This window comes from Budorcas taxicolor, chromosome 22 (genome assembly GCF_023091745.1).
Source record: "Budorcas taxicolor isolate Tak-1 chromosome 22, Takin1.1, whole genome shotgun sequence".
In the NCBI taxonomy this organism is placed as follows: Eukaryota; Metazoa; Chordata; class Mammalia; order Artiodactyla; family Bovidae; genus Budorcas; species Budorcas taxicolor.
The window spans coordinates 24,136,595-24,161,730 of record NC_068931.1 but is presented as its reverse complement, the minus strand read 5'-3'; the positions used below and the strand labels follow the sequence as shown (position 1 = coordinate 24,161,730).

General features: G+C 38.2%; 1 protein-coding gene across 1 annotated transcript in view; it reads left to right on the top strand.

Annotated features, from left to right (window-relative positions):
- Window positions 1–25,136, top strand: part of ASXL3 (ASXL transcriptional regulator 3) — a 194,157-nt gene that overhangs the window by 101,651 nt on the left and 67,370 nt on the right. Inside the window, exons 7-9 of the mRNA XM_052660207.1 lie at window positions 2,531–2,648; window positions 3,640–3,759; window positions 18,724–18,887. Of these exons, the coding sequence (XP_052516167.1) occupies window positions 2,531–2,648; window positions 3,640–3,759; window positions 18,724–18,887 (402 nt within the window). The remainder of the gene's footprint in view (window positions 1–2,530; window positions 2,649–3,639; window positions 3,760–18,723; window positions 18,888–25,136) is intronic.

The window sequence follows — 25,136 nt, the reverse complement described above, 5'->3', positions numbered from 1 at the left end:
ATTTATGTGAGAGTTCTGCCTGCCTATATTTTCCTCTAAGAGTTTTATAGTATCTGACCTTAGGTTTAGGTATTTAATCCATTTGAGTTTATTTTTGTGTTTGATAGTAGGGAGTATTCTAATTTCATTTTTTACATGCAGCTGTCCAGTTTTCCCATCATCACTTACTAACGAGACTTTAGCAAAGACATAGAAGAACTGAAGAGCAAAAGTCATTTCAATGGTAGGCATGTTGGGACTTCCCAGGCATCCAGTGGTTAGGATGCTTCTACTGCATGGGGTGTGGGTTGTACCCCTGGTAGGCAGGAAATAAGAAGATTCTGCATTGCCACACAGTACAAGCAAAAAAAAAAAAAAAGAAAGAAAGCTCGACAAAGTTTTCATCACCTACAAACATGTAGCGTTGCATTTCAATATTTTAGAACATGCTGTACCAAGAAATGTTCAAATTTCTGAGTAGGAAATATATATTCAGAAAAAAATCATTGAGACCATTGAAATGGGCTCAATATTGACTAACATTCCTTATATCTACCTTGGCTCCAGCTTGACTATTTAAAATTCAAAATAGCCATGGATTTTTCTTTTCATATTATTGTTATCTTGGTTTATTTCTGTCCAACTGTTAATTTTTCTATAATAGAGTCTTAGCTGTAAGACTTGAGGACAGCATTTTTGTTATTTTAGTAATTATTTACCACAAACCCTATAAAAAGACATGTCACCTTTGACTTTGTGATTCTGGCTTCTAAGCCTCTGATTGTATCATCTCTTTTATCTTTTCATCATCTCTTCAACATTGTCCAAAATATACTGCCCCACTGTGCCATTAAATGAATATTTTAAAAATACTTATTAGGATTGCCAAGGGAAAAATTTGAAATCTATGTAGACTCCTAGAAAATGATCGCTCTTTATATAGATTTTAATTGTTTTGGGAAGTCTTATCTTATATAGGGGGCAAAGGTGAGCTTAATTGTAATTTAAGGTACTGCCTTGCCTTATATTGTTTTATGTTGGATTGTAGGTTAATGTCTATAAACTGCTTGGAGTTCTTATGCAGGGCTAGAGAAATGTATGCAGTTATGTACACATCTTAATGAACGAGTAAATGTTATAAATATTTTATATAGCACATGAACTCATGAGGAGGATGGCGTCTTTATCATCTTTGTATCTCCTGTCCCCTCCATCCCCTCGTGCCCCCCCCAAGTGGCTGGTACCTTATAAATTCGTTAAATGTAAGAATTGAAGGGAAAATGTCCCCTATTATTATTAGCAACAGTATCATTTATAAGAGATTTCCTAAGCTGTTCACTTCCCCATCTGGTTTTAACTCTCATCTGAATATGCTTTCTCTCATTTAAGTGATATTTAGTTTTACACACCTGTAATTATTTGATTGCTGAATTTCATGGTCAGCAAGTTGGACATTCAGGTAAAACAGTTTGCATATACAATAGTGTTGTTTCTGTCAGCAGGGGGCTATAGTGTCAATACAGCATTTCAGGAGACAGTGACAATTATTGGTCAAAGAACATTAATCAAGTAACTGAGATGTTATAAAATTGGTAGAAATTACACAGAAACCAGGAATAAAAAGGTTGGAGACTGTCTGTGGTCAGCCTTTCACCCTTTTGAGGAGTTTTAGCATTCCTGGAACCGTGAATTTAATGTCTCTTCAATTGTGTATGCTTAAGCCCCTTTTTATTACGGGTAATTTTCTGCGTAAAACGATCAGCTAGATAAGCTGTATTTCAAAACTTTTCAATGTCTTTTTATTACATTATCATCACCAGGGCCGATTCATTTATGAAACATAAAGCACTCCCATTTGGAGCAATTTATTCTTGTATCAGTCTCCCCCCCCACCCCCCGCACTGGATTTGCCAGAACGCCGTCATGTTCGTGTTCTGAAGGTTAATGCCCAAAGTCAAGCAGACAGGAGCCAAGTGCTGCAAGGTTTCCAAGATTAGGACTGATTCCCTTCACAGAAATAAATGATTCCTGCCATGTTCAGTGATTTTGTGCAGCGCTCCCCACGGCTGAGTGAGTGCATCAATACTGTAGTCCTTACCTGCTGTACATACTGATGACACTCGGTGTTAACTTGATTGACTGAGCAGCCCACTGGAGAGGACGCACCTGCAAGAGGAGTGCAGACACATATATTTTTATCCTGGTTATGAAACATTTATTTTACATTTCTTTTCTTTGGGAGTCATGGTTTCCAATTCCATGGGCTCTCAAGCCACAGCTCGGGTACCACAAACCTCCCCATGCTGTTTGGTTTTCAGAATTCTCCCGAAAATGGTCTCAGGTTTCTACCCTCTGCCAAAGCCCAATTTTATGCTTTTGAGGGAAAAATGACAGGAAGGTGACGCTGAAGAGTCTTGACAAATGAGTGACTCTGTGGAATTTAAGTCTGAGAGGTTCTATCTAATGATAGACAAGTGGATCATTTAATTCAGTTATGAGAAATCATTTTGACTACATGTTTCTGTTCTGTTTTATTATCATGTTTTTGTAGGCTTTGAGGCAGCAGCAGAAGAGAAGAAATGGAGTCTCAATGATGGTAAACAAGACTGTCCCTCGTGTGGTTCTGACACCATTAAAGGTGTCTGATGAGCAGTCGGATTCGCCTTCAGGTAAAGAGCTAAAATATTCTATGCTTGGTCAGTTACTCCCTGGAGGAGAGTTCCTCACTGAGAGAGAGATGTCATGAATTTTCTCTGAAACTGAATACTGTTTCCACTTAAGGTTTCATTTGTTATTTGTGTGTGTGTGTGTGTGTGTGTGTGTGTGTGTGTGTGTGTGTGCGCCTTCGACTCTTTCCTTGATTCAAACCTAACTGGGCATTTTGCTCTTAAAAAAGAAAAAAGCAAGAGCATGTCTTGCTTTTCATCACAGGACTTCATTTGCTGATGTCAATAGATGTAAGGAGATGTGTGGTACTGCTAGCTGGGTTTCTCTTGCTTTGGCTTTTGTGTGAATGCTGAACTTGAATGCTGGACCACATGCTGATGTGTAATGCCATCAAAAGCCATTCTTCTGTGAGTGTGAATTTGTTTTGCCATCCTCTGCTACAAAATCTAGGAATCGTTTATTAGTTTTTGTGTTCTGGCAGCATTCTTCTCACCTCAGTGCAGCCCTGACCTTTTCTTCTAATTTACCTTCTGTCACTTTTTCAGCTATGTACCATTCTATTTATTATAGATTGATGTTTGCGTTTTCTCTTCCTGCTTCAACGTAAAGTTATTCATAAAGGCATGATCTCTCCCTCTCTTCATCCTTCATCTTTCTGTCTTGGCCTTGCATCGTCTCCAAGTGACATAGTATTGTTGAAGTGTATTCATATATTTTCACAAAAGATCTGAGTGTTTCTTTTAAAAGCTATCAGATCAGTGAATGTGTTTTTGACTCCACTATTAGGCCATCTGTTCTTGCTTTTTGTTCTGTTTGATTGATTTATTGGACTTTTCTCTTTATATCCAGTAGAGGAATCAGATTGTGGCCAAAGGCAGTGTATTAACTCTTAGAAAAGGAGATTATATCTATAGTTGGTAAAACAATTTGAGATTTTTCTTTTCAAGGACAGCAAGAGGAAGATAATGACATAATAACTATTTCTTCTTTTAGGATCTGAATCTAAAAATGGTGAAGCAGACAGTTCAGATAAAGAAATGAAACATGGGCAAAAATCTCCCACTGGAAAACAAACAAGTCAGCACTTAAAGCGATTAAAAAAGTCTGGTTTAGGTGAGTGTTCGATTGACTATAACATTTCTCATTTTAGAGATTTAAATATTGTTGAATTAAATAATAGGAACTTTCTTTTAATAGTTAAACAAGGGAAATTTTAAATCTTCCCAGTGTATCTAAACCAAAGAAGGTGCTAAATAAGGCAGCATATTACAGTGGAATGATTTTAAGCATGTTGCTAAATTTGTGAATGATATTGCCGGACGGAGCAGAGGCTAAAGATAAGGGATTTAAACGATATACGATTCAAGTAATTATCTGCCAAGTCATGATTCAGTCTGATGTGCCGTGTTTTGTTCCTGCTACTGGGTTTCACTTTATTGGAATACACTGTACTGGGGGGAGGGGGGGAAATGCAACTTTTATAAAGTGTTCACTGAACTAAAGAGTACACTGTCGGGATACGCTGCAGTAAAACTACTCTGCCTTGCTTTTCATCTTATGCTGCTTGAAATATTCAGTACTGCTTGTCTGAAAAACAGTGTACAATTGCTGAGAAGTGTAGGAGACACACGTATGAGGTCCTGCAAGTCAGCCGCAGGTTTTCTTCTGAAGATTTCCTTCCTGATAACTTTTCATCAGGAAATCAACAGCAACATTAGGGGGAAAAGGAATATGAAAATTGAGAAAGAGGGAAATAAACATATCCTAGGCTGAACATTAAAATTCTAGACCAAACCTGCCTTATTGGTTGCCTGGACCTAATGGCTTCATTTCTCTCAGTTATTTTATCTCTGAGTAAGGGTGATGATCATTGTAACATTTTGTAAAATGGCTGGTAGAAAGTACAAATTTATTGACCTGAACTTTATTACTGGTTCTGCCACTTACTTTCTTGGCAACTTACAGTAATTCTTATTTGCAGAGTTTATCTGTTTGTAAAATTCAAGCAAGATTTTAACCCATGTATTTATTGATTGAGTAAAGATTTATTGATTGCCAACTGTATACCAAGATATTGTTAAATTCTGGGAGCATATTTTCAGTAAAGTCTTTATAATAGGGTTTAGATAGCCTTATATCAGAGATCTTAGGGAAAACAGAATTTATTTTTGCTTCAAATTCTTTAAATATAGCAGAATTATCTTTTTCATTGTTTCCAAGGCTAAATCATTTTATAGTTATTGTCTGGCCTCAAATGTGTAAGTTAGTGTATAACCATACCTACATATATATTGACATTTTCCCCTTAATCTTTGAGTTTTCTAAAGTATTTTAAGTAGCTTCTGAAGTTGAAAAGTGTAATGGGAGAGTGATATGTAAAGAATATACTAAAAAGAAACAAGCCCCCCAAAACATCATGTTATGATACCTTCGGTTCAGTTCAGTCGCTCAGTCGTGTCCGACTCTTTGCGACCCCATGAATCACAGCACGCCAGGCCTCCCTGTCCATCACGAACTCCCGGAGTTCACTCAGACTCACATCCATCGAGTCAGTGATGCCATCCAGCCATCTCATCCTCTGTCGTCCCCTTCTCCTGCCCCCAATCCCTCCCAGCATCAGAGTCTTTTCCAATGAGTCAACTCTTCGCATGAGGTGGCCAAAGTACTGGAGTTTCAGCTTTAGCACCATTCCTTCCCAAGAAATCCCAGGGCTGATCTCCTTCAGAAAGGACTGGTTGGATCTCCTTGCAGTCCAAGGGACTCTCAAGAGTTTTCTCCAACACCACAGTTCAAAAGCATCAATTCTCCAGTGCTCAGCCTTCTTCACAGTCCAACTCTCACATCCATACATGACCACTGGAAAAACCATAGCCTTGACTAGACGGACCTTAGTCGGCAAAGTAATGTCTCTGCTTTTGAATATGCTATCTAGGTTGGTCATAACTTTTCTTCCAAGGAGTAAGTGTCTTTTAATTTCATGGCTGCAGTCAACATATGATACCTTAAGTAATTAAAAAGTCAGTGACCGTCTGTTAAATTTGTGTGCTACCAACCTCAGGAAAGTCAACACCATATCATGAGTTTAAGAAAATTCAAGGCACAGGGACCTCTTCATTCCTTTAATTAGCTGCCTTCAGGGCTGGGAGGTAAGCAAGGCTTGTACTCTTTTCAGGATCCTATCAGATGTTCAGGTCTTCAGTCAGGATCTTTTGTTTTAATTGTCGTAACCTAGGAATCCTGCATGCCACTAAACATCTTACGCATTAACAAAAACCAGTAAAGGTATTTTGGCTCATTTGCTAGCAAATTTAAAAGGTGATAAAGGAGAGAGACCACTATGTTCTTTTTAACCTGCTTTTTGTTAGACTACAGAGTACTGGAAATAATGAACCTACTTTAAGGAAGGAATGGAAGGGTAAAATCTTACCCACTCCCTGTATTTAATGCAGTGGTCTAGGTACTATGGGGCTTCCCTGGTGGTTCAGCGGTAGAGAATTCGCCTGCCAATGCAGGAGACCTGGGTTCGATTCCTATTTGGGGAAGATCCTCTGGAGAAGGAAATGGCAACCCACTCTAGTATCCTTGCCTGGAAAAATCCCATGAACAGAGGAGCCTGGCTGGCTACATTCCATGGGGCCACAGAAGAGTCGGACATAACTTAGCAACTGAACAATGACTAGATACTTTGCCATGTTATCTCATTTGCTTCAATTATGTACAGTAGAATGATTTTTATTTTGCACCTGAATAAACTGAGGGCCAGAGGGTGAAGGAGGTTGTCCATAAATGACATGGCTAAAGATCTAAGCCAGGGACTGGCTGCCTCCCAAAATCTAAACTGTTATCTGGGGATATGTTCTGAATGTCTAGTCTACCTAGACTTGTGGGCATCAGTGAAGAGCAGCATAGCATCCATGATGTGATGAGCCTGCCATGGGCACTAAAATGTAGGGACCCTCGTTACACATAGAAGGAGAGCTAGTAACTAACAGATTTTCTGGCTGATCCTGTAAAATGAGACAGAGGAAGAAGGTGGGATTTAAAATAAGTCAATTAATGTAAAAATCTGTCAAAAGTTACCTGAAGTTTATTACTAGGAAGGAACTCTGACTGACTGACTAACCCAGCAACCAACTGAGTACAGCGGCTTCTTTTGTGCAAATGAAGTTGGTAGTAGTGATTAACCCTCCAGTGTATGCCCAGCACTATAAAATGATAAGTGAAAACATGTCAAAGGGAAGTAAAATGGCCTTAAATGTAACCATCTCCAGGTAGTATCTCATGTCTCTTTTAGGAAGTGATGTTTCTGATGTTCTGTGACCTTAGGGATCTTATAGAGTAAAAGATTCTGTGTGCTGTGCAACATTTTAGAATCAGGATGGTTTTATTACTTCATATATATATATGTACATTTTGCTCCCCACTCTTTGCCATGAAGTTGTTACTTCCTTAGAAACAGTGACTTTCCCATCTATCTTTGTAGTACTTTCCACACCCATTATGTCTCTCTCATTTAGTAGGTGTTGAATACGTTTTCAGCGAGTTATTTATAAGTAACAGGATGGCAAGTATATTTGTCTTGATGAGTGAGACATCCTGTAGTTTTCTGCATAGTAGGATAGTTACTTCTGTGTAGTTGAATAAGATTGACCCTGTGCTTCTTCGGGAAGGTCTTTCTTTGTTGAACCAACTCAGGGTGAACGCAAAACCAAATGAGCCCACCCAATACTCCTTAGCCAGCCAGATAGAGTCATCTGCCTCTCCTACAAGTTAGACATCTAATTCACACAGTTTTAGAAATGTAGCTTTAACCTTTTTTGTCTTCTCTATGGAGAGAAAACTATATAAGTCCTCAGTTCAGTTCAGTCGCTCAGTCGTGTCTGACTCTTTGCGACCCCATGAATCGCAGCACGCCAGGCCTCCCTGTCCATCACCAACTCCCAGAGTTCACTCATCACGTCCATCGAGTTGGTGATGCCATCCAGCCATCTCATCCTCTGTCATCCCCTTCTCCTCCTGCCCCCAATCCCTCCCAGCATCAGAGTCTTTTCCAATCAGTCAACTCTTCTCATGAGGTGGCCCAAGTACTGGAGTTTCAGCTTTAGCATCGTTCCTTCCAAAGAAATCCCAGGGCTGATCTCCTTCAGAATATAAGTCCTAGCCTGTTGAAATCATTCTGAGTGAAAATAAATGCTGCAAGTCTGTTCTACCTTCAGCTGATAATTCTGAAATTAAATCCAGTCTAAATTAGACTTCAGACTGTGAAGAGTTTGATCCTCATTGTCAGATTATCCTAACAGGACATAAAATACTCCTAGTTGTCCCTGGATGCTTCCTGTTGGTCTTTGGCAGTTACTTAATTTGTCCAATAGTGGAATAGTCACCCTGTCCAAGGTAATAGGTTTCAACAGGATCTTGGCATCTAAGTGTATGTGGCCCAGGACACAGTGAATTCCAGAGTTTTCCCGAGGTCCCTGCAATAAAGGACAGACCACAGTGCAACCCTCCTCAGGTTCCTTCACAGGCCAGCTTTCTGGGGAGGCTGAGGAGCACACAGTGGTGGTGGTGGTGTGGCAGCAGTGACAGGGTTACAATAGTAATCATAAGAAAGCTTCAGCGTCCCTCAGCTGTTCCGGTTCTGATAGTGATCTTGAAATTCTTACAAGAAATACTGATAGCACTCAGCTTGGGAACCCACTACTTTTCGCATAGTTTTTTTTTTTTTTTCTTTTTCCTGTTTTATCTTATTTGTTCTTGGCCAGGGTTTTGTGGCTGTTTCTCCGAGTAGCTCTCTGGCTGAGTAGACATGGTGACGTGGGTTACTCTGAGTGAGTGCAGTTGAAAAAGAAAATGGATCTAAAGAGTATTTCTCTGATGATGTTATATTAAAAAACAACCGAAACCTTGTTGGTCCCGCTCCTATTTCTGAGTCATGCCTGGTAGAAAATACTAATCTGACATGCATGAAAACAAACTAACAGTATCTACAAGGGCCCTTTGATTATCTCAGGGCTTAAAAATTAGTATAGTATTAGACCACCAAATAACTAGGTGGAAAAACCACATCAGTGAGATTGTAAGGTGGGTTCTGACTGAAAATGGAGTTTGAAGTATATGGGTTTTGTTTTTTTTTTTGCCTAATCAGTTGTTTTAATGTCCTTTATCATTAACTTGGTGTGGTTTAGTCGCTAAGTCCTGTTCAACTCTTGTGACCCCATGGACTGTAGCCCTCCAGGCTGCTCTGTCCAGGGATTTCCCAGGTAATAATACTGGAGAAGCTTTCCATTTCCTTCTCTAGGGGATCTTCTAGACCCACAGATCGAATCCAGGTCTCCTGCGTTGCCGGCAGATTGGGCTGCCGTCTATGGGGTCGCACAGAGTCGGACACAACTGAAGCAACTTAGCAGCAGCAGCAGCAAGCCACCAGGGAAGCCCATATCTTTATCTTAGCAAAGGATAAAACTCATATAAAACCTCACCTATGGAGTTTTCTGAGAGATGGATTATGAAATTTACAAAAAATTATTAATGATAATCTTTCTTACCACTTTTTTGGTATTAATTTCTTGTATATTTCCATAAGTAAAATGTAAGTTCCTTGAATTAGAGGTCGTTGATCTATACCATTTATAGTTATGCTTCTTCCTTCCTAGTCACACAGTAGGAGTTTAAAAAGTGCTTGCTAAACAAATTCTAGCTTCTAATGGATGTCTCTGAGGGGATTTTAATAAATGTCCTCGGTGAGTCCAGCTTCTGGGATTCATTCCAGTATATTTTATTAGGTTTAATCTTTTTGTAGTGAAGAATTACAACTTTGCTGGTTTCATAAAATGTTACATACTTTTAAGATAAATTAATGTAGGAAAGTAAAAAAATTGAATAGTAACCTGAAATCCTGTCATCAACAATAACTTTCCCTGTTGTTTTATAAATAGTATTTGACATCTCCTAATGTGTAGCCATAGTCAGAGGTCATCTTAGAAAAACCGAATTATACCATTTAATTAAAAATACTAAATTTAATTAAGTTTGGCCTGAATAATAAAAAAGAATGGAAGTAAAACCAAAAACAAAATCGCTAAACATTGCCACAAGATGTATTCATATCTGAAAGTTCTCTCCAAAGCTGTTAAAATGTGACAGACTGAAATAGAAGTGATAATTTTTTTAACTACTCAAACTTTGGATAATATATTTTGAAGGAGGGGGAGATAATCGCACTTACAGTCCCTCTTACTTCTGTGTTTTCGTTATGTTATTTTTTAAATGGGCTTCCCTGGTGGCTCAGCTGTAAAGAATCTGCCTGCAATGTGGGAGACCTGGGTTCAGTCCCTGGGTTGGGAAGATCCCCTGGAGAAGGCAGCGACTACCCACTGCAGTATTCTGACCTGGAGAATTCCACGGACTGTATAGTCCATAGGGTTGCAAAGAGTCCATCAGGATTAGTAACATTTAAAAATCTATTTTTTTTCCATAATCCTTGTTTGTCACTAACCTCAGGGTACTGTATTGTAATCAAGTCAATGCTCCCTGATAGAATTTGTACAGTCTCTTCATTTTGTGAAAGGTACTCGGATTTAGGTTGTAGATGGCTAGATTTTGCCCTCTGATCATTGTTTTCTCTTTAGACTTCACTCTTCAAAAGCCTACTTTTCTTCACTGAGCTCTTTCAGAATCTATTCCTCTGTAATTTTTTTGAGACAACGAAGAACTCTTTGATTTTGAGCTCTTTCTGTATTTCTTTGGGCAGTTCTTGTAACATAAAGCTTTGGTCTGCCTCTTTAATGGGCTCCTTCCCTCTGCTTGAGTGTATCTCCTGTGGACATTTTATGTGCTAATCCTGTGGGATTTCCCTTCTGGAAAGCTCCAGAGTCTGCCGCCTTTACTCAGATTGATGCTCTTCAAACTCCCTTTGGTTACAATAATTTCCCTGACCCCGATCAGATGCTTTCCCATGATTTTATTGACTCCTAATGTTGTCTTCTGTAATGTAGACACTTAGTGTGGCAGTTTGTCCCTTCTCTTCTCTGCTTCTCTAGACTTCAACTACTTTATACTTTAGTGTGCAGGAATTAGACACTAAGAACTGCATCTTTTCTTCCTCTGATTAGGGAGGTGAGGTACTAGCTTTGATAAGATAAGACAAGTATAAGATAAGATTAGATATAATGAGCTTGTTCTTAAGCCAATTAAGAATAAGTATGTTAGGATAATTAAAATGGGATTAAACATCCTGTGTGGCCACAAATTTAGCAATAAGTTCTGGCTTAGATGGTAAAGTGTCTATCTACACTGTGGGAAACCTGGGTTCGATCCCTGGGTTGGGAAGATTCCCTGGAGAAGGAAATGGCAACCCACTCCAGTATTCTTGCCTAGAAAATCCCATGGATGGAGGAGCCTGGTACAGGCTACTTACTGCCCATGGGGTCGCAAAGAGTCAGACACGACTGAGTGACTTCACTTCATCTGCTCTGTCTTTGTACTGAAATTATAAAGCATATTTTTTTGCTTCGATGGACATCTTTGAAATAGATCTTGTTTTTTATTTTCTCATGAAAGTCTATGTACCTCTCTGAATCTTTCTTTGCATCCCTATGATACTCTTAAATATTTTGAACCATGCCAGATAGTAACCAACAGCATGTTTGAAATTCCTTTCTCCTTATAGTCTATTTTATTTTCCTGTGAAACACTTTAAATATGTAGAAAAATAAAGGTGCTAATCAAACATACATCTGTATCACTTTGACTTCACTCCTAACAAATGTCAAGAGTTTTTTTGGGAATCCTTTAGATTTTTTTTAATTGATAAAATTGTACATTTTTGTGTTTAGAAGTGAGATTGGCCACAAATTCTCTTTCTTGTATTATCCTTGTGTGTCCTTATTTTGAAATAAGTTATATTAACTTCATAAAGTAAATTTAAGAGCTGTCTTTCTTTCCCTATTCTCTGGAATATATATATATATGTGGTGGGAGAGTTGCTTGATGTATTGGTAAAATTAGTCTTCAGAGCTGTTTGTAATATGTGATGTGTATACAGTTTGAGTAGGAGGGTTTTCTATTTATTTTATAAGAATTTACACAAATTTATTGATGTTTGCTATTTTTAATATAATTTGAAAATTTGTGAGCTTGAAATATTTTAGTTTATCTGTCTTCAAAAGTAAAGTGAAGTCATGTCCAACTCTTTGCGACCCCATGGACTGTAGCCTACCAGACTCCTCCATCCATGGGATTTTCCAGAAAGAATACTGGAATGGGTTGCCACTTCCTTCTCCAGGTGATCTTCCCGACCCAGGGATTGAACCTGGGTTTCCCACATTGTAGACAGACGCTTTACCGTCTGAGCCACCAGGGAACCATAAAGTTTTAACTGAACAGTCTGTGGTGAACGTGAAGTCACTCAGTCCTGTACAACTCTTTGTGACCCCATGGACTGTAGCATACCAGGCTGCTCCATCCCTGGGATTTTCCAGGCAAGAGTAATGGAGTAGGTTGCCATCCTTCTCCAGAGGATCTTCCCAACCCAGGGATTGAACCCGCGTCTCCCAATTGTAGGCAGACTTTTTACCGTCTTAGCCACTGGGGATGTGTTCAAAGATATTGGCTAAAATCATAGTTCAGTTCAGTCACCCAGTCATGTCCGACACTTTGAGACCCCATGAATTGCAGCACGCCAGGCCTCCCTGTCCATCACCACCTCCCAGAGTTCACTCAGACTCATGTCCATCGAGTTGGTGATGCCATCCAGCCATCTCATCCTCTGTCATCCCCTTCTCCTCCTGCTCCCAATCCATCCCAGCATCAGGGTCTTTTCCAATGAGTCAACTCTTCACATGAGGTGGCCAAAGTACTGGAGTTTCAGCTTTAGCATCATTCCTTCCAAAGAAATCCCAGGGCTGATCTCCATCAGAAAGGACTGGTTGGATCTTCTTGCAGTCCAAGGGACTCTCAAGAGTCTTCTCCAACACCACAGTTCAAATGCATCAATTCTTCGGCGCTTAGCTTTCTTCACAGTCCAACTCTCACATCCATACATGACCACTGGAAAAACCATAGCCTTGACTAGATGCACCTTTGTTGGCAAAGTAATGTCTCTGCTTTTCAACATGCTATCTAGGTTGGTCATAACGTTCCTTCCAAGGAGTAAGCGTCTTTTAATTTCATGGCTGCAGTCACCATCTGCAGTGATTTTGGAGCCAAAAAAAAAAAAGTCTGACACTGTTTCCCCATCCATTTCCCATGAAGTGATGGGACCAGATGCCATGATCTTCGTTTTCTGAATGTTGAGCTTTAAGCCAACTTTTTCACTCTCCCCTTTCACTTTCATCAAGAGGCTTTTTAGTTCCTCTTCACTTTATGCCATAAGGGTGGTGTCATCTGCATATCTGAGGTTATTGATATTTCTCCTGGCAATCTTGATTCCAGCTTCTGTTTCTTCCAGTCCAGCGTTTCTCATGATGTACTCTGCATAGAAGTTAAATAAGCAGGGTGACAGTATACATCCTTGATGTACTCCTTTTCCTATTTGGAACCAATCTGTTGTTCCATGTCCAGTTCTAACTGTTGCTTCCTGACCTGCATATAGGTTTCTCAAGAGGCAGGTCAGGTGGTCTGGTATTCCCATCTCTTTCAGAATTTTCCACATTTAATGTGATCCACATAGTCAGAGGCTTTGGCATAGTCAATAAAACAGAAATAGATGTTTTTCTGGAACTCTCTTGCTTTTTCGATGATCCAGCGGATGTTGGCAATTTGATCTCTGGTTCCTCTGCCTTTTCTAAAACCAGCTTGAACAACTGGAAGTTCAAGGTTCACATATTGCTGAAGCCTGGCTTGGAGAATTTTGAGCATTACCTTACTAGCGTGTGAGATGAGTTCAATTGTGCAGTAGTTTGAGCATTCTTTGGTATTGCCTTTCTTTGGGATTGGAATGAATACTGACCTTTTCCAGTCCTGTGGCCACTGCTGAGTTTTCCAAATTTGCTGGCATATTGAGTGCAGCACTTTCACAGCATCATCTTTCAGGATTTGAAATAGCTCCACTGGAATTTCATCACTTCCACTAGCTTTCTTCATAGTGATGCTTTCTAAGGCCCACTTGACTTCACATTCCAGGATGTCTGGCTCTAGGTGAGTGATCACACCATCGTGATTATCCGGGTTGTGAAGATCTTTTTTGTACAGTTCTTCTGTGTATTCTTGCCATGTCTTCTTAATATCTTCTGCTTCTGTTAGGTCGATACCATTTCTGTCCTTTATCGAGCCCATCTTTGCATGAAATGTTCCCTTGGTATCTCTAATTTTCTTGAAGAGATTTCTAGTCTTTCCCATTCTGTTCTTTTCCTCTATTTCTTTCCATTGATCGCTGAGGAAGGCTTTCTTATCTCTTCCTGCTATTCTTCGGAACTCTGCATTCAGATGCTTATATCTTTCCTTTTCTCCTTTGTTTTTTGCCTCTCTTCTTTTCACAGCTATTTGTAAGGCCTCCTCAGACCGCCATTTTGCTTTCTTGCATTTCTTTTCCTTGGGGATGGTCTTGATCCCTGTCTCCTGTACAATGTCACGAACCTCTGTCCATAGTTCATCAGGCACTCTACCTATCAAATCTAGGCCCTTAAATCTATTTCTCCCTTCCACTGTATAATCATAAGGGATTTGATTTAGGTCATACCCGAATGGTCTAGCGGTTTTCCCTACTTTCTTCAATTTGAGTCTGAATTTGGTAATAAGGAGTTCATGATCTGAGCCACAGTCAGCTCCTGGTCTTGTTTTTGTTGACTGTATAGAGCTTCTCCATCTTTGGCTGCAAAGAATATAATCAGTCTGATTTCGGTGTTGACCATCTGGTGATGTCGATGTGTAGAGTTTTCTCTTGTGTTGTTGGAAGAGGGTGTTTGCTATGACCAGTGCATTTTCTTGGCAAAACTCTATTAGTCTTTGCCCTGCTTCATTCTACATTCTGAGGCCAAATTTGCCTGTTACTCCAGGTGTTTCTTGACTTCCTACTTTTGCATTCCAGTCCCCTATAATGAAAAGGACATCTTTTTTGGGTGTTAGTTCTAAAAGGTCTGTAGGTCTTCATAGAACCGTTCATCTTCTTCAGCGTTACTGGTTGGGGCTTAGACTTAGATTACTGTGATATTGAATGGTTTGCCTTGGAAATGAACAGAGATCATTCTGTCATTTTTGAGATTGTGTCCAAGTACTGCATTTCGGACTCTTTTGTTGACCATGATGGCTCCTCCATTTCTTCTAAGGGATTCCTGCCCACAGTAGTAGATATAATGGTCATCTGAGTTAAATTCACCCATTCCAGTTCATTGTAGTTCGCTGATTCCAAGAATGTCGATGTTCACTCTTGCCATCTCCTGTTTGACCACTTCCAATTTGCCTTGATTCATGGACCTGACATTCCAGGTTTCTATGCAATATTGCTCTTTACAGCATCGGACCTTGCTTCTATCACCAGTCACATCTGCAGCTGGGTATTGTTTTTGCTTTGGCTCCATCCCTTCATTCTTTCTGGAGTTGTTTCTGCACTGATCTCCAGTAGCATATTGGGCACCTACTTACTTCTGTCTCAGCCAGTGCAGGAGACGCAAGAGATGCACGTTCAATCCCTGGGTCAGTATGATTCCCTTGGGAAGGAAATGGCAACCCACTCCAACATTCTTGCCTGGAAAATTCTATGGACAGAGGAACCTGGCATCAGTCTAACACGTCTGAGCATCCATCCATACGTACTTTTTTAACTCTACTTTTCATTATAATTATATTTGCCTTTGAATCTATACTGTACCTCAAATATGTGCCTATCTTTTATTCCTATTAATGTTTATTTAAGCCATCTCTCATTAGAGGTATATTTGTTTTATTAATGTTAATGAAAAAATCCTTTTTCTGTTCTTGATAGTCATAATTGTTCTTTTCTACTTATGAATATCCATTCTGCTTCTTTACAATCTTTTTCAGTTTTTATTCAATAATTCACTCATTAACTTCTTGATTTGCACACTCAACTCTTGAATTTTCAGTATTTTTTCTACTCTTAAATATGCACAATTTATCTTTATAATCAATTTAGCTGCTTTTTACAAATTTTGACATGTCACTTAGAATCCAAATGTTTTGTAATTTCCTTTACAAATTTTTTTATCTTATGAGTTACTTGTAAGTTTGCTTCCAAGTTTCCAAACATATAATGGGTGTGGGAAGACCAGAGAGTTGCTACATTTCTGTTATTGATATCTAACTTTATTTCTTTGTGGATATAGAGATGAGATTTTCTGTTATTCTTCAGTATTTGTTGAGACTCAGTGGTCTGTTTAGGGTATTTTTTAAAAACTGTTTCTTGAGTGCTGACTAAAAGAAAATGCCTTAGTTCAGTGCTGTATGTTAAATTCATTGGTTTAAGATTGATTATAGTTTTTAAAGTCCTCTGCGTTCTTAAGACAAGTTTTTTACCTGTTACCTCAATATTAGTCACTCAGTCATGTCCAGCTCTTTGTGACCCCATGGACTGTAGCCCAGCAGGCTCCTCTGTCCATGAGATTTCCCAGGAAAGAATCCTGGAGTAGGTAGCCATTCCCTTCTCCAGGAGATTTTCCTGACCCAGGCATTGAACCCAGGTCTCCTGTATTGCAGGCAGCTTCTTCACCGTCTACTGTCTGATAAAATATGTCCAGATATCCCACTAGCATAATGGAATACCAATTTCTATTTTTAATTCTCTCAGTTTTAAATTTTGAATGTTATGCAGTTTCAATGGATGCAGGCTTAAGGTCATTGTATTTTCCCAGTGAATTCATTTTATACCTAAGGAATTACTTTTTTACCCCCAAAAAGGTTTTTTTTTTATTTTTTTATCTTTATCTGATGTTAATATTATAGTATTGCTTTTCTTGTTGTGTTGAATGTCTGCCTGCTGTTTTGAGTTTTTCTCCTCATTTTCTTCTATTCATGTGATCTTTAAGTATCTCTTGTAAGACAGCATATAATTGGATTGTGTTACTTTTAAAAACTAATATGAAAATCCACTTGTGTATTTTTTTATTGAGTTGGGGGACTTAATTAAAATTTTTTTTCTCCTCCTTTTATGACTTCATATGATTGAGTTTTCTTTCCAGGAATTTATTTGGAAGTTCTAAGTCTTTCATTTTTCCCAATGACACCTATAGACTCTACCTACAGAGTTTTAACAAAGTTAAAAACCTGATGGTATCTCTTTTGTTCCCAAACAGTGCCAGAGTTATATAGCATTCTTATTTCAGTCACACTGCATCATCTCTCATGCAATTGTGTACTGTTTTCTTTTTCTTTTTTCCATTTTAATTTGTGTTAGTTTTATTTTCCTCTGTTAGTATTTATTTGGAGTTACTCATGTCTATTCATCTTCTGGGTTTTTATTACTTCTGCAACTCACCCATTCTTGCTTTGAGTTAATTTCTTTGTTAAAAGCATGCACTAATGATTTTTCAGCATGATTCTCTAAGGGACTATTGTTCAGTTGCTAAGTTGTGTCCATCTCTTTAAGGTAACCCCATGGATTGCAGTACTCCAGGCTTCCCTGTCCTTCACTATCTCCCAGGTTTGCTCAACTCATGTCCATTGAGAGTGATGCCATCCAGCCTTCTCATCCTCTGTTGCCCCTTTCTACTCTTGTGCTCTGTCTTTCCCAGCATCACGGTCTTTTTCCAATGAGTTGGCTCTTTGCATCAGGTGGCCAAAGTATTGGAGCTTCAGCTTCAGCATTAATCCTTCCAATGAATATTCAGAGTTGATTTCCTTTAGGATTGACTGGTTTGATCTCCTTGCAGTCCAAAGGACTCTCAAGAATCTTCTCCAACACCACAGTTTGAAAGCATTTATTCCTCAAGAACTCAGCCTTCTTTATGGTCCAGCTCTCACATCTGTACATGACTACAGAAAAGCCATAACTTTGACTATACGGGCCTTTGTCAGCAAAGTGATGTCTCTGCTTTTTAATACACTGGCTAGGTTTGTCATAGCTTTTCTTCCAAGGAGAAAGACTCTTTTAATTTTGTGGCTGCAGTCACCATTGGCAGTGATTTTGGAGCCCAAGAAAATAAAATCTGTTACTGTTTCCACTTTTTCTTCATCTATTTCCATGAAGTGATGGGACCAGATGTCACCATTTTAGGTTTTTTTTGAATGCTGAGTTTTAAGCCAGCTTTTTACTCTATGATTTCACCTTCATCAAGAGGCTCTTTAGTTCCTCTTCTGTTTCTGTCATTAGTGTGATCTCATCTGCATATCTGAGAGAATTTCCATTTTGGATGGTACTGAAAATATTCTTATATCATTGCTATCATTGCCATTTAGAAGGACATTTTTATTAATGAAATTCTAGATCAAAACTTATTTTCTTTTGGCCTTTTTCATTGTCATCTGTTATTTATTGGTAATATGATTCCTGGGCCTTATATTGATCTCTTTGCGGGTAATCTGTTTTTGCTCAAAATAATTTTAAGATATTCTTTTTATTTTTGACATTTTGCTGTTTGAACACATCAGATGGAGGAATGAGTATTTATCCTTTTTGTGATTTGGTATGTTGCGTTTTCTGAGGACTCTTGTCATTTTTTAGTTCTAAAACTCATTTTTTAGTTCTAAAACTTGGAGAGACATTTGCTCTTCAAATATTGCCCCTCTGTGATATGCTGTGTTTTTTCATTCTCAAACTCCTATAAATGTGCATCCTAGCTACTTAATCTATTCCCTGTATTTTCGCTCTATCCTGCATTTTTGACTCATTTTTAATGCTGCATTCCAGATATTTTTATCAACTTTATCTAGACCTGGTGCTATTTTGGGTTAAATAAACAGATGGTATTGAGTGAAGTAGACATTATGAAAATTAAAGGCAACTAAGGCAAAATACAAACGCAGAGAAGCTTGGGAGATTTTCTTCTGCAATGTCACTCTGAAAAGAGACACAATTCAGTACGTTATCGAATATATATATACCTTCAGTATACATTTTATGTGCGTGTACAGGTGTATGTTTTCCCAATCGATAGCGAATTCATACCTCTTGCTTATTTATCACAGGACACTTGAAGTGGACCAAAGCTGAGGACATTGACATAGAAACCCCGGGATCTATTCTTGTCAACACTAACTTGAGGGCACTAATAAATAAGCATACATTTGCTTCCTTGCCTCAGCATTTTCAACAGTACCTCCTGCTTTTGCTCCCAGAAGTGGATAGGCAGGTAAGTAGAAGTTTCAGACACTTGATATCAGTTGCCAACGATATCGTTATGAAGCGCCGGGTCTGTTATCGAAGATGACTGATACCTGAGTGGATGGTTTTGTAATAATCTAGTATATTTATGTAATTTATATACTTATTGCTGGCATTAGTGTGTTTGCTTAATCTGCCAAAACAGACTCATTTTTTACTATCACTAGTGAGCCAATTCAAATTTTAAAATATAGCACATTGCCATAGAGTGGAAACAACAGACCTCCCCACACTGAGAAGGAAAAACAAAGAAATCAAACGTTCCATTATCAAATAAATCTTTGAAGTAGCTGCTCCTTTGCCCGGAGGGAATATTGAAGTGCAGCAATAAAAAGCCAGGGTTTCTAAGAAATTATGTAAATGTTTTCATTCTCAGCTCTTTCCAAAAAACATTTAAAATTTATGTGTGGAGTTGGCTTCTGAGAGTCTATCATCATGAATATGATTGCCTATAAATAATCACCTTTTTATCTTTATTTTTAGTTGAACTGGAAATGCTTTAAGTGTATTTTTGTATTTTTGAAAAGGTTATAAAATAAGGAAGTACAGATATAGACTCATAATAGCAGGCATCAATCATCTCCTAAAGCTGTTTGCTTTGAAAAGAAAAAAAAATATTTCATCACATAAACTTTTATTAAATTTCACAAAATTATTAAATGGTAACTAAGGAAACATTTCCTTGCAATTCTCATTTCAATAAGAGTTGACACTGTATGTAGTTTCCTGTTGATGGACATATTATGCATGTGTTTATAAATCTGCATCTCAGAACTATAGACACATCCATAAATTGATATGGGCAAGGTTGATTCAACATTTCCATATTATTTTGAACAAATATCCTTAGCTTTTTATTTGATTCTGTTTTCTCCTAACTTAACAACCCTTTCATACATACTTAAAATTTGATGAGCTGCTATTTTCTACCATTCTTTTGTATATCTTTGGTGGATATTATTGTTCATTTTAGAAAAATACTATTTTGATTTTTGTGCATTTTTGTTTGAAAATTTATTCAATATTTACTTCTGAATATAATAAATATTTGGTGCTTTGGAATAACAGAAATACAGTAAGTACCTATTACATATTTATTGAATCAGTGATTAAATACACTCTAGTTGGACACAGAAGCTATATTCCTAAATAATGAAAATATGAGTTAGAAACAGGTGAACATATAGAGAAAAGCACAAAGTAAATTGAACTTTTGTATGTAGAAGGGAAAAAAAAATCACAGACAAATTCAAGATCCTTGAATTGGGCCTAGAAGTATAGGCAGAATTTGAATAAAATAGGTGGAGATGTGTTTTATGTGAAAGATTCAAATATACAAAATCAAAAGTGAATTGTGAGCGGAGTCTGGATTATAGGAACGACAGTACCAGTGCGTCTGGAATGACAAATTAGAAGTCGATTTTAGAAGATGCCTTGAGTATAAGGCTAAGAAGTCTGAACAGTGTTCTTGATGTGTTTGCAGTGCAAAGCCATTGAGGGCTTTTGAGCAGAGCTGTGTAATAAGATCACTACTTCTTAAGAAAATTATTCTGGCAGTACTGAAAAGGGAATGTTAGAGATGGGAAGCATGTGGAAAGGGTTGTTAGAAGGTCATTTTAGTTGTTCCAGAAGGCAAAACGAGAGCTTGAATTTGAGGAATAGCATTGAACTTGAAAAGGAACGTGGTTTAGCTGCTAAGTTGCGTCCAACTCTTGCGACCCCATGAACTGTAGCCTGCCTGGCTTCTCTGTCCCTGGGATTCTCCAGGCAAGAGTACTTGAATGGCTTGCCATTTCCTTCTCCAGGGGATCCTCCAGACCCAGGGATCAAACCCAGGTCTCCTGCATTGCGGGCAGATTCTTTACCAACTGAGCTACAAGGGAAAAGGAATACGATAATGCAGTCACCGTCACCAGTCACATAGCCACCATCATCACTATCATCCAGTGGTAGCAATTTTACATTTTTCCAAATAACACTTGAAGTACGACTTCGGGAGAAGTCTCTGATAATTCTTGGGTTTCAAGTTGGTATGACTGAGCATTGCATTCAGGTATTTAGAAAAACTTTATTTATTTGGGGGACAGTGAACTTATTAGTTATACAGCTATTCCCTCCACTTCAAGGTATGTGTGGTTTATCTTGTTTACAGTTCTACGTCCTGTTGCTGGAATGAGATTCAGCATATATAAAATACTCACATCTTTTTGCAATAAAGAAATGACAGATTGTCTTAGGATTAGCCAAGTATTTCAGTAACCCAGAAGGCCACTCTGAATAAGTCTAATATTTAAACCAACCTGTAGCAGTTTCTGTTACTCAGTATCTTCCAGTCACTGTGAGGCATATAAATGAATAAGGCACAAGATCTGTCCTCAAAGAACAGGTAGTTCAGTGGGAAATTATGTATTCAAGAAATATTTACAGAGCATGTATTATTACTTTGCTAAATACAGAGGCTTCAAGAATGATTCTTGCAGAGGAATAGCAGGTGGAGGAGAAAGACAAGCTTATCCTGAAATATAGCTTCCTGTTTACTAGGAAAGAAGTCTGATAACTGGATAGATCTATGGGAAATTTAGTATAAGACCAGGCTTTCTATCTTGTCTTATAAATAGAAATATAAAGAAAGTCCTCAGAAGGCAGAGAGGGTGAAGAACTTTATTTATTTATTTTTTAACATAAATTTATTTATTTTAATTGGAGGTTAATTACTTTATAATATTGTATTGGTTTTGCCATACATCAACATGAATCCGCCACAGGTATACACATGTTCCCCATCCTGAACCCCGCCCCCCTCCCTCCCCATACCATCCCTCTGGGTCGTTCCAGTGCACCAGCCCCAAGCATCCTAGTACTGAAGAAGATTTTAGGATGAAACAGATGCTTAACTTGCACCTTGAAGGTGTTTTGTAAGGAGCATCAAGAGAAAAGTGCATTTTACAGAGGGAGAGCTTGTCATTTACAAAGACTTGCTGTGTGTATGGTAGGATACTGTGCTGAAGGACAGTGTGGTCTACAGCCTGGGAGACCTGGTTGCAGAGTCAACTCTTTAACTTTTTCTGAAACCAGGGGGTACTCAAGCAATTTCTCAAATGAGAAACAGCAGACAAAGAATAATTTAAATAAATGTTGTACTGCCTGGACCTAAGGCAGGAGAAGAAGATCCAAAGGATAAATTTTTTTTTTTAACGCATATATATGGAATTTATTATTTTTTTAATATAGTTTTTTATTTTTTTAATTTTAAAATCTTTAATTCTTTCCAAAGGATAAATAAAGTCAGACCTTATTTTCTCTTAGGAGCCAGTAGCCCTGTAAGTAATGTATTGGACGAAAGATAAGACCCAGGGAGACTGGGTAAGAGATAAAGACAGTAGTTGAGATAAGAGATTAAGAGTCTGCTTTGATTTATGTCATCTAGTATTGTGCCTGTGTTTTCCTCTAAGAGTTTTATGGTTTCTTACATTTAGGTCTTTAATCCATTTTGAGTTTATCTTTGTGTATGGTGTTAGGAAGTGTTCTAATTTCATTCTTTTACATGTAGCTGTCCAGTTTTCCCCGCACCATTTATTGAAGAGGCTGTCTTTGCCCCATTGTGTAGTCTTGCCTCCTTTGTCAAAAATAAGGTAATCATAGGTGCATGGGTTTATTTCTGGGCTTTCTGTCTTATTCCATTGGTCTATATTTATGTTTTTGTGCAAGTGCCATGCTGTCTTGATAACTGTAGCTTTGTAGTATAACCTGAAGTCAGGAAGGTTGACTCCTCTAGCTCCATTCTTCTTTTTCAAGACTGGTTTGGCTGTTCGGGGTCTTCTGTGTTTCCATATGAATTGTGGAATTTTTTTGTTCTAGTTCTGTGAAAAATACCATTGGTAATTTCACAGGGATCACATTGAATCTGTAGATTGCATTTGGTAGTATATTCATTTTTACAACATTGATTCTTCCCATATAGGAACATGGAATATTTCTCTATATGTTGTCCTTGATTTCTTTCATTAGTGTCTTGTAATTTTCTGTGTACAGTTCTTTTGTCTCCTTAGGGGTGACATAAAGCAAAGCAAGATCCTCTATGACCCACCTCCTAGAGTAACAAATAAAAACAAAAGTAAACACATGGGACCTGATTAAACTTAAAAATTTTGCACAGCAAAGGAAACTGTAAAGACGGTGAAAAGACAGCCGTCAGAATGGGAGAAAATAATAACAAATGAAACAACTGACAAAGGATTAGTTTCCAAAATATACAAGCAGCTCATACAACTCAATATCAGAAAAACAAACAACCCAATAAAAAAATGGGAAAAAGACCTAAACAAACATTTTTCTAAAGAAGACATCCAGATGGCTAGGAAACACATGAAAAGATGCTCAACATCGCTCATTATTAGAGAAATTCAAATCAAATCTACAATGAGATATCACCTCACATGGGTCAGGATGGCCATCATCAAAAAGTCTGCAAACATTAAATGCTGGAGAGGGTGTGAAGAAAAGGGAACACTCTTGCACTGTTGGTAGAAATGTACATTGATACAGCCACTATAGAAGACGGTATGGAGAGTCCTTAAAAAACTAGGAATAAAACCACCATAGGACCCAAATCCCACTCCTAGGCATATACCCTGAGGAAACCAAAATTGAAAAAGACACATGTATCCCATTGTTCATTGCAGCACTATTTATAATAGCTAGCACATGGAGGCAACCTAGAGTCCATCAACAGATGAATGGATAAAGAAGTTGTGGTGCATATACACAATGGAATATTACTCAGCCATAAAAAGGAACACATTTGAGTCAGTTCTGATGAGGTGGATGAACCTGAAACCTTTTATATAGAGTGAAGTAAGTCAGAAAGAAAAAGATTAAATATTTAAATATTGTATTCTAATGCATATATATGGAATCTAGAAAAATAGTACTGAAGAATTTACTTACAAGGCAGAAGTGGAGAAACAGACATAGAGAATAGACTTACAGACATGGGGAGAGGGGAGGAGAGGGTGAGATGTATGGAAAGAGTAACATGGAAACTTACATTGCCATACGTAAAACAGATAGCCAATGGGAATTTGCAGTGTGGCTCAGGAAACTCAAACAGGGGCACTGTATCAACCTAGAGGGGTGGGGTGGGAAGGGAAATGGGAGGGAGGTTCGGAAGGGAGGGGATATATGTATGTCTATGGCTGATTGATGTTGAGGTTTTACAGAAAACAGAATTCTATAAAGCAATTATCCTTCAATAAAAAAATAAATTAATTAAAAAGAGAGAGATTAAGAGTCTGTCCTAAGACATCAGGCCTTGGAGAAGAAACGAAAGGACTGAATTGCCTGCATATTTTCAACCCTGAAGAGTAAATGATACTGCCTGTGGGGTCGGTTTGTAGAAGGTCTGGAGGCAACTGGAGATACTATCTAGAGTTATTTGGGAGGACAGGAAGACTCTGTGGCCCCATCCACATTCGACATTGAGAAATTGAGAACTGTGTCTCTGCCCTGCTGGAGCTGAGCTCAGCCCTCTCTCCCAGCAGCAAGGAACAGGCGACTGAATGCAACAAGCTTCCAAAACTGCTCTATTTCTGTTCAGTTTATAAAAATCCAAAAGGAGGTGAACATCACCGTTTTCTAGGTAGGAAAGGCATAGAAATGTGAATCTGATTACACAAATTTACTTGAGTCAGTGGAAGGTAGTGCAATTATGTGAAATTTCACTTGTATGAAAGCCTGATTTCACATATTTTTACAAAATTTGAAATTCTCAGCTTTCTTGTCTGCTTCCTTTGACTGCCCAGGTTACTGCCTGAGTTCTCCCCTGAAGCAGTCCTACAGGCTCTCCTATTCTGGGCCATGTGAAGCCAAAGTGTAATTCGTTATGACACCTTTAAAATAAGGGAAGCTGGGTTCCTCATTTATCATTAAGCCAGCCTTTCTGGTATTTGTTTTTTTTTCCATGTTTGTACTTTTCCTTTTTTTTTCTAGAGGACTGTTTATCTTAGATTACATGTTTTACATATTCCTAGTTGTTTTATAACCTTGTCACATCTAGTTTATTTTAATTTTACCTCACACACATTATGCTGCAATTAACAGAAAACTGAACTCAAACTTACTTAAATATAAAGGGGATTTATTGGCTCAGGTAATTGTAAGATGAAGGTTGGAGTAGGCTTCCAGTTGTTAGTCCAAGGATTCAGTTATCACTGACCAG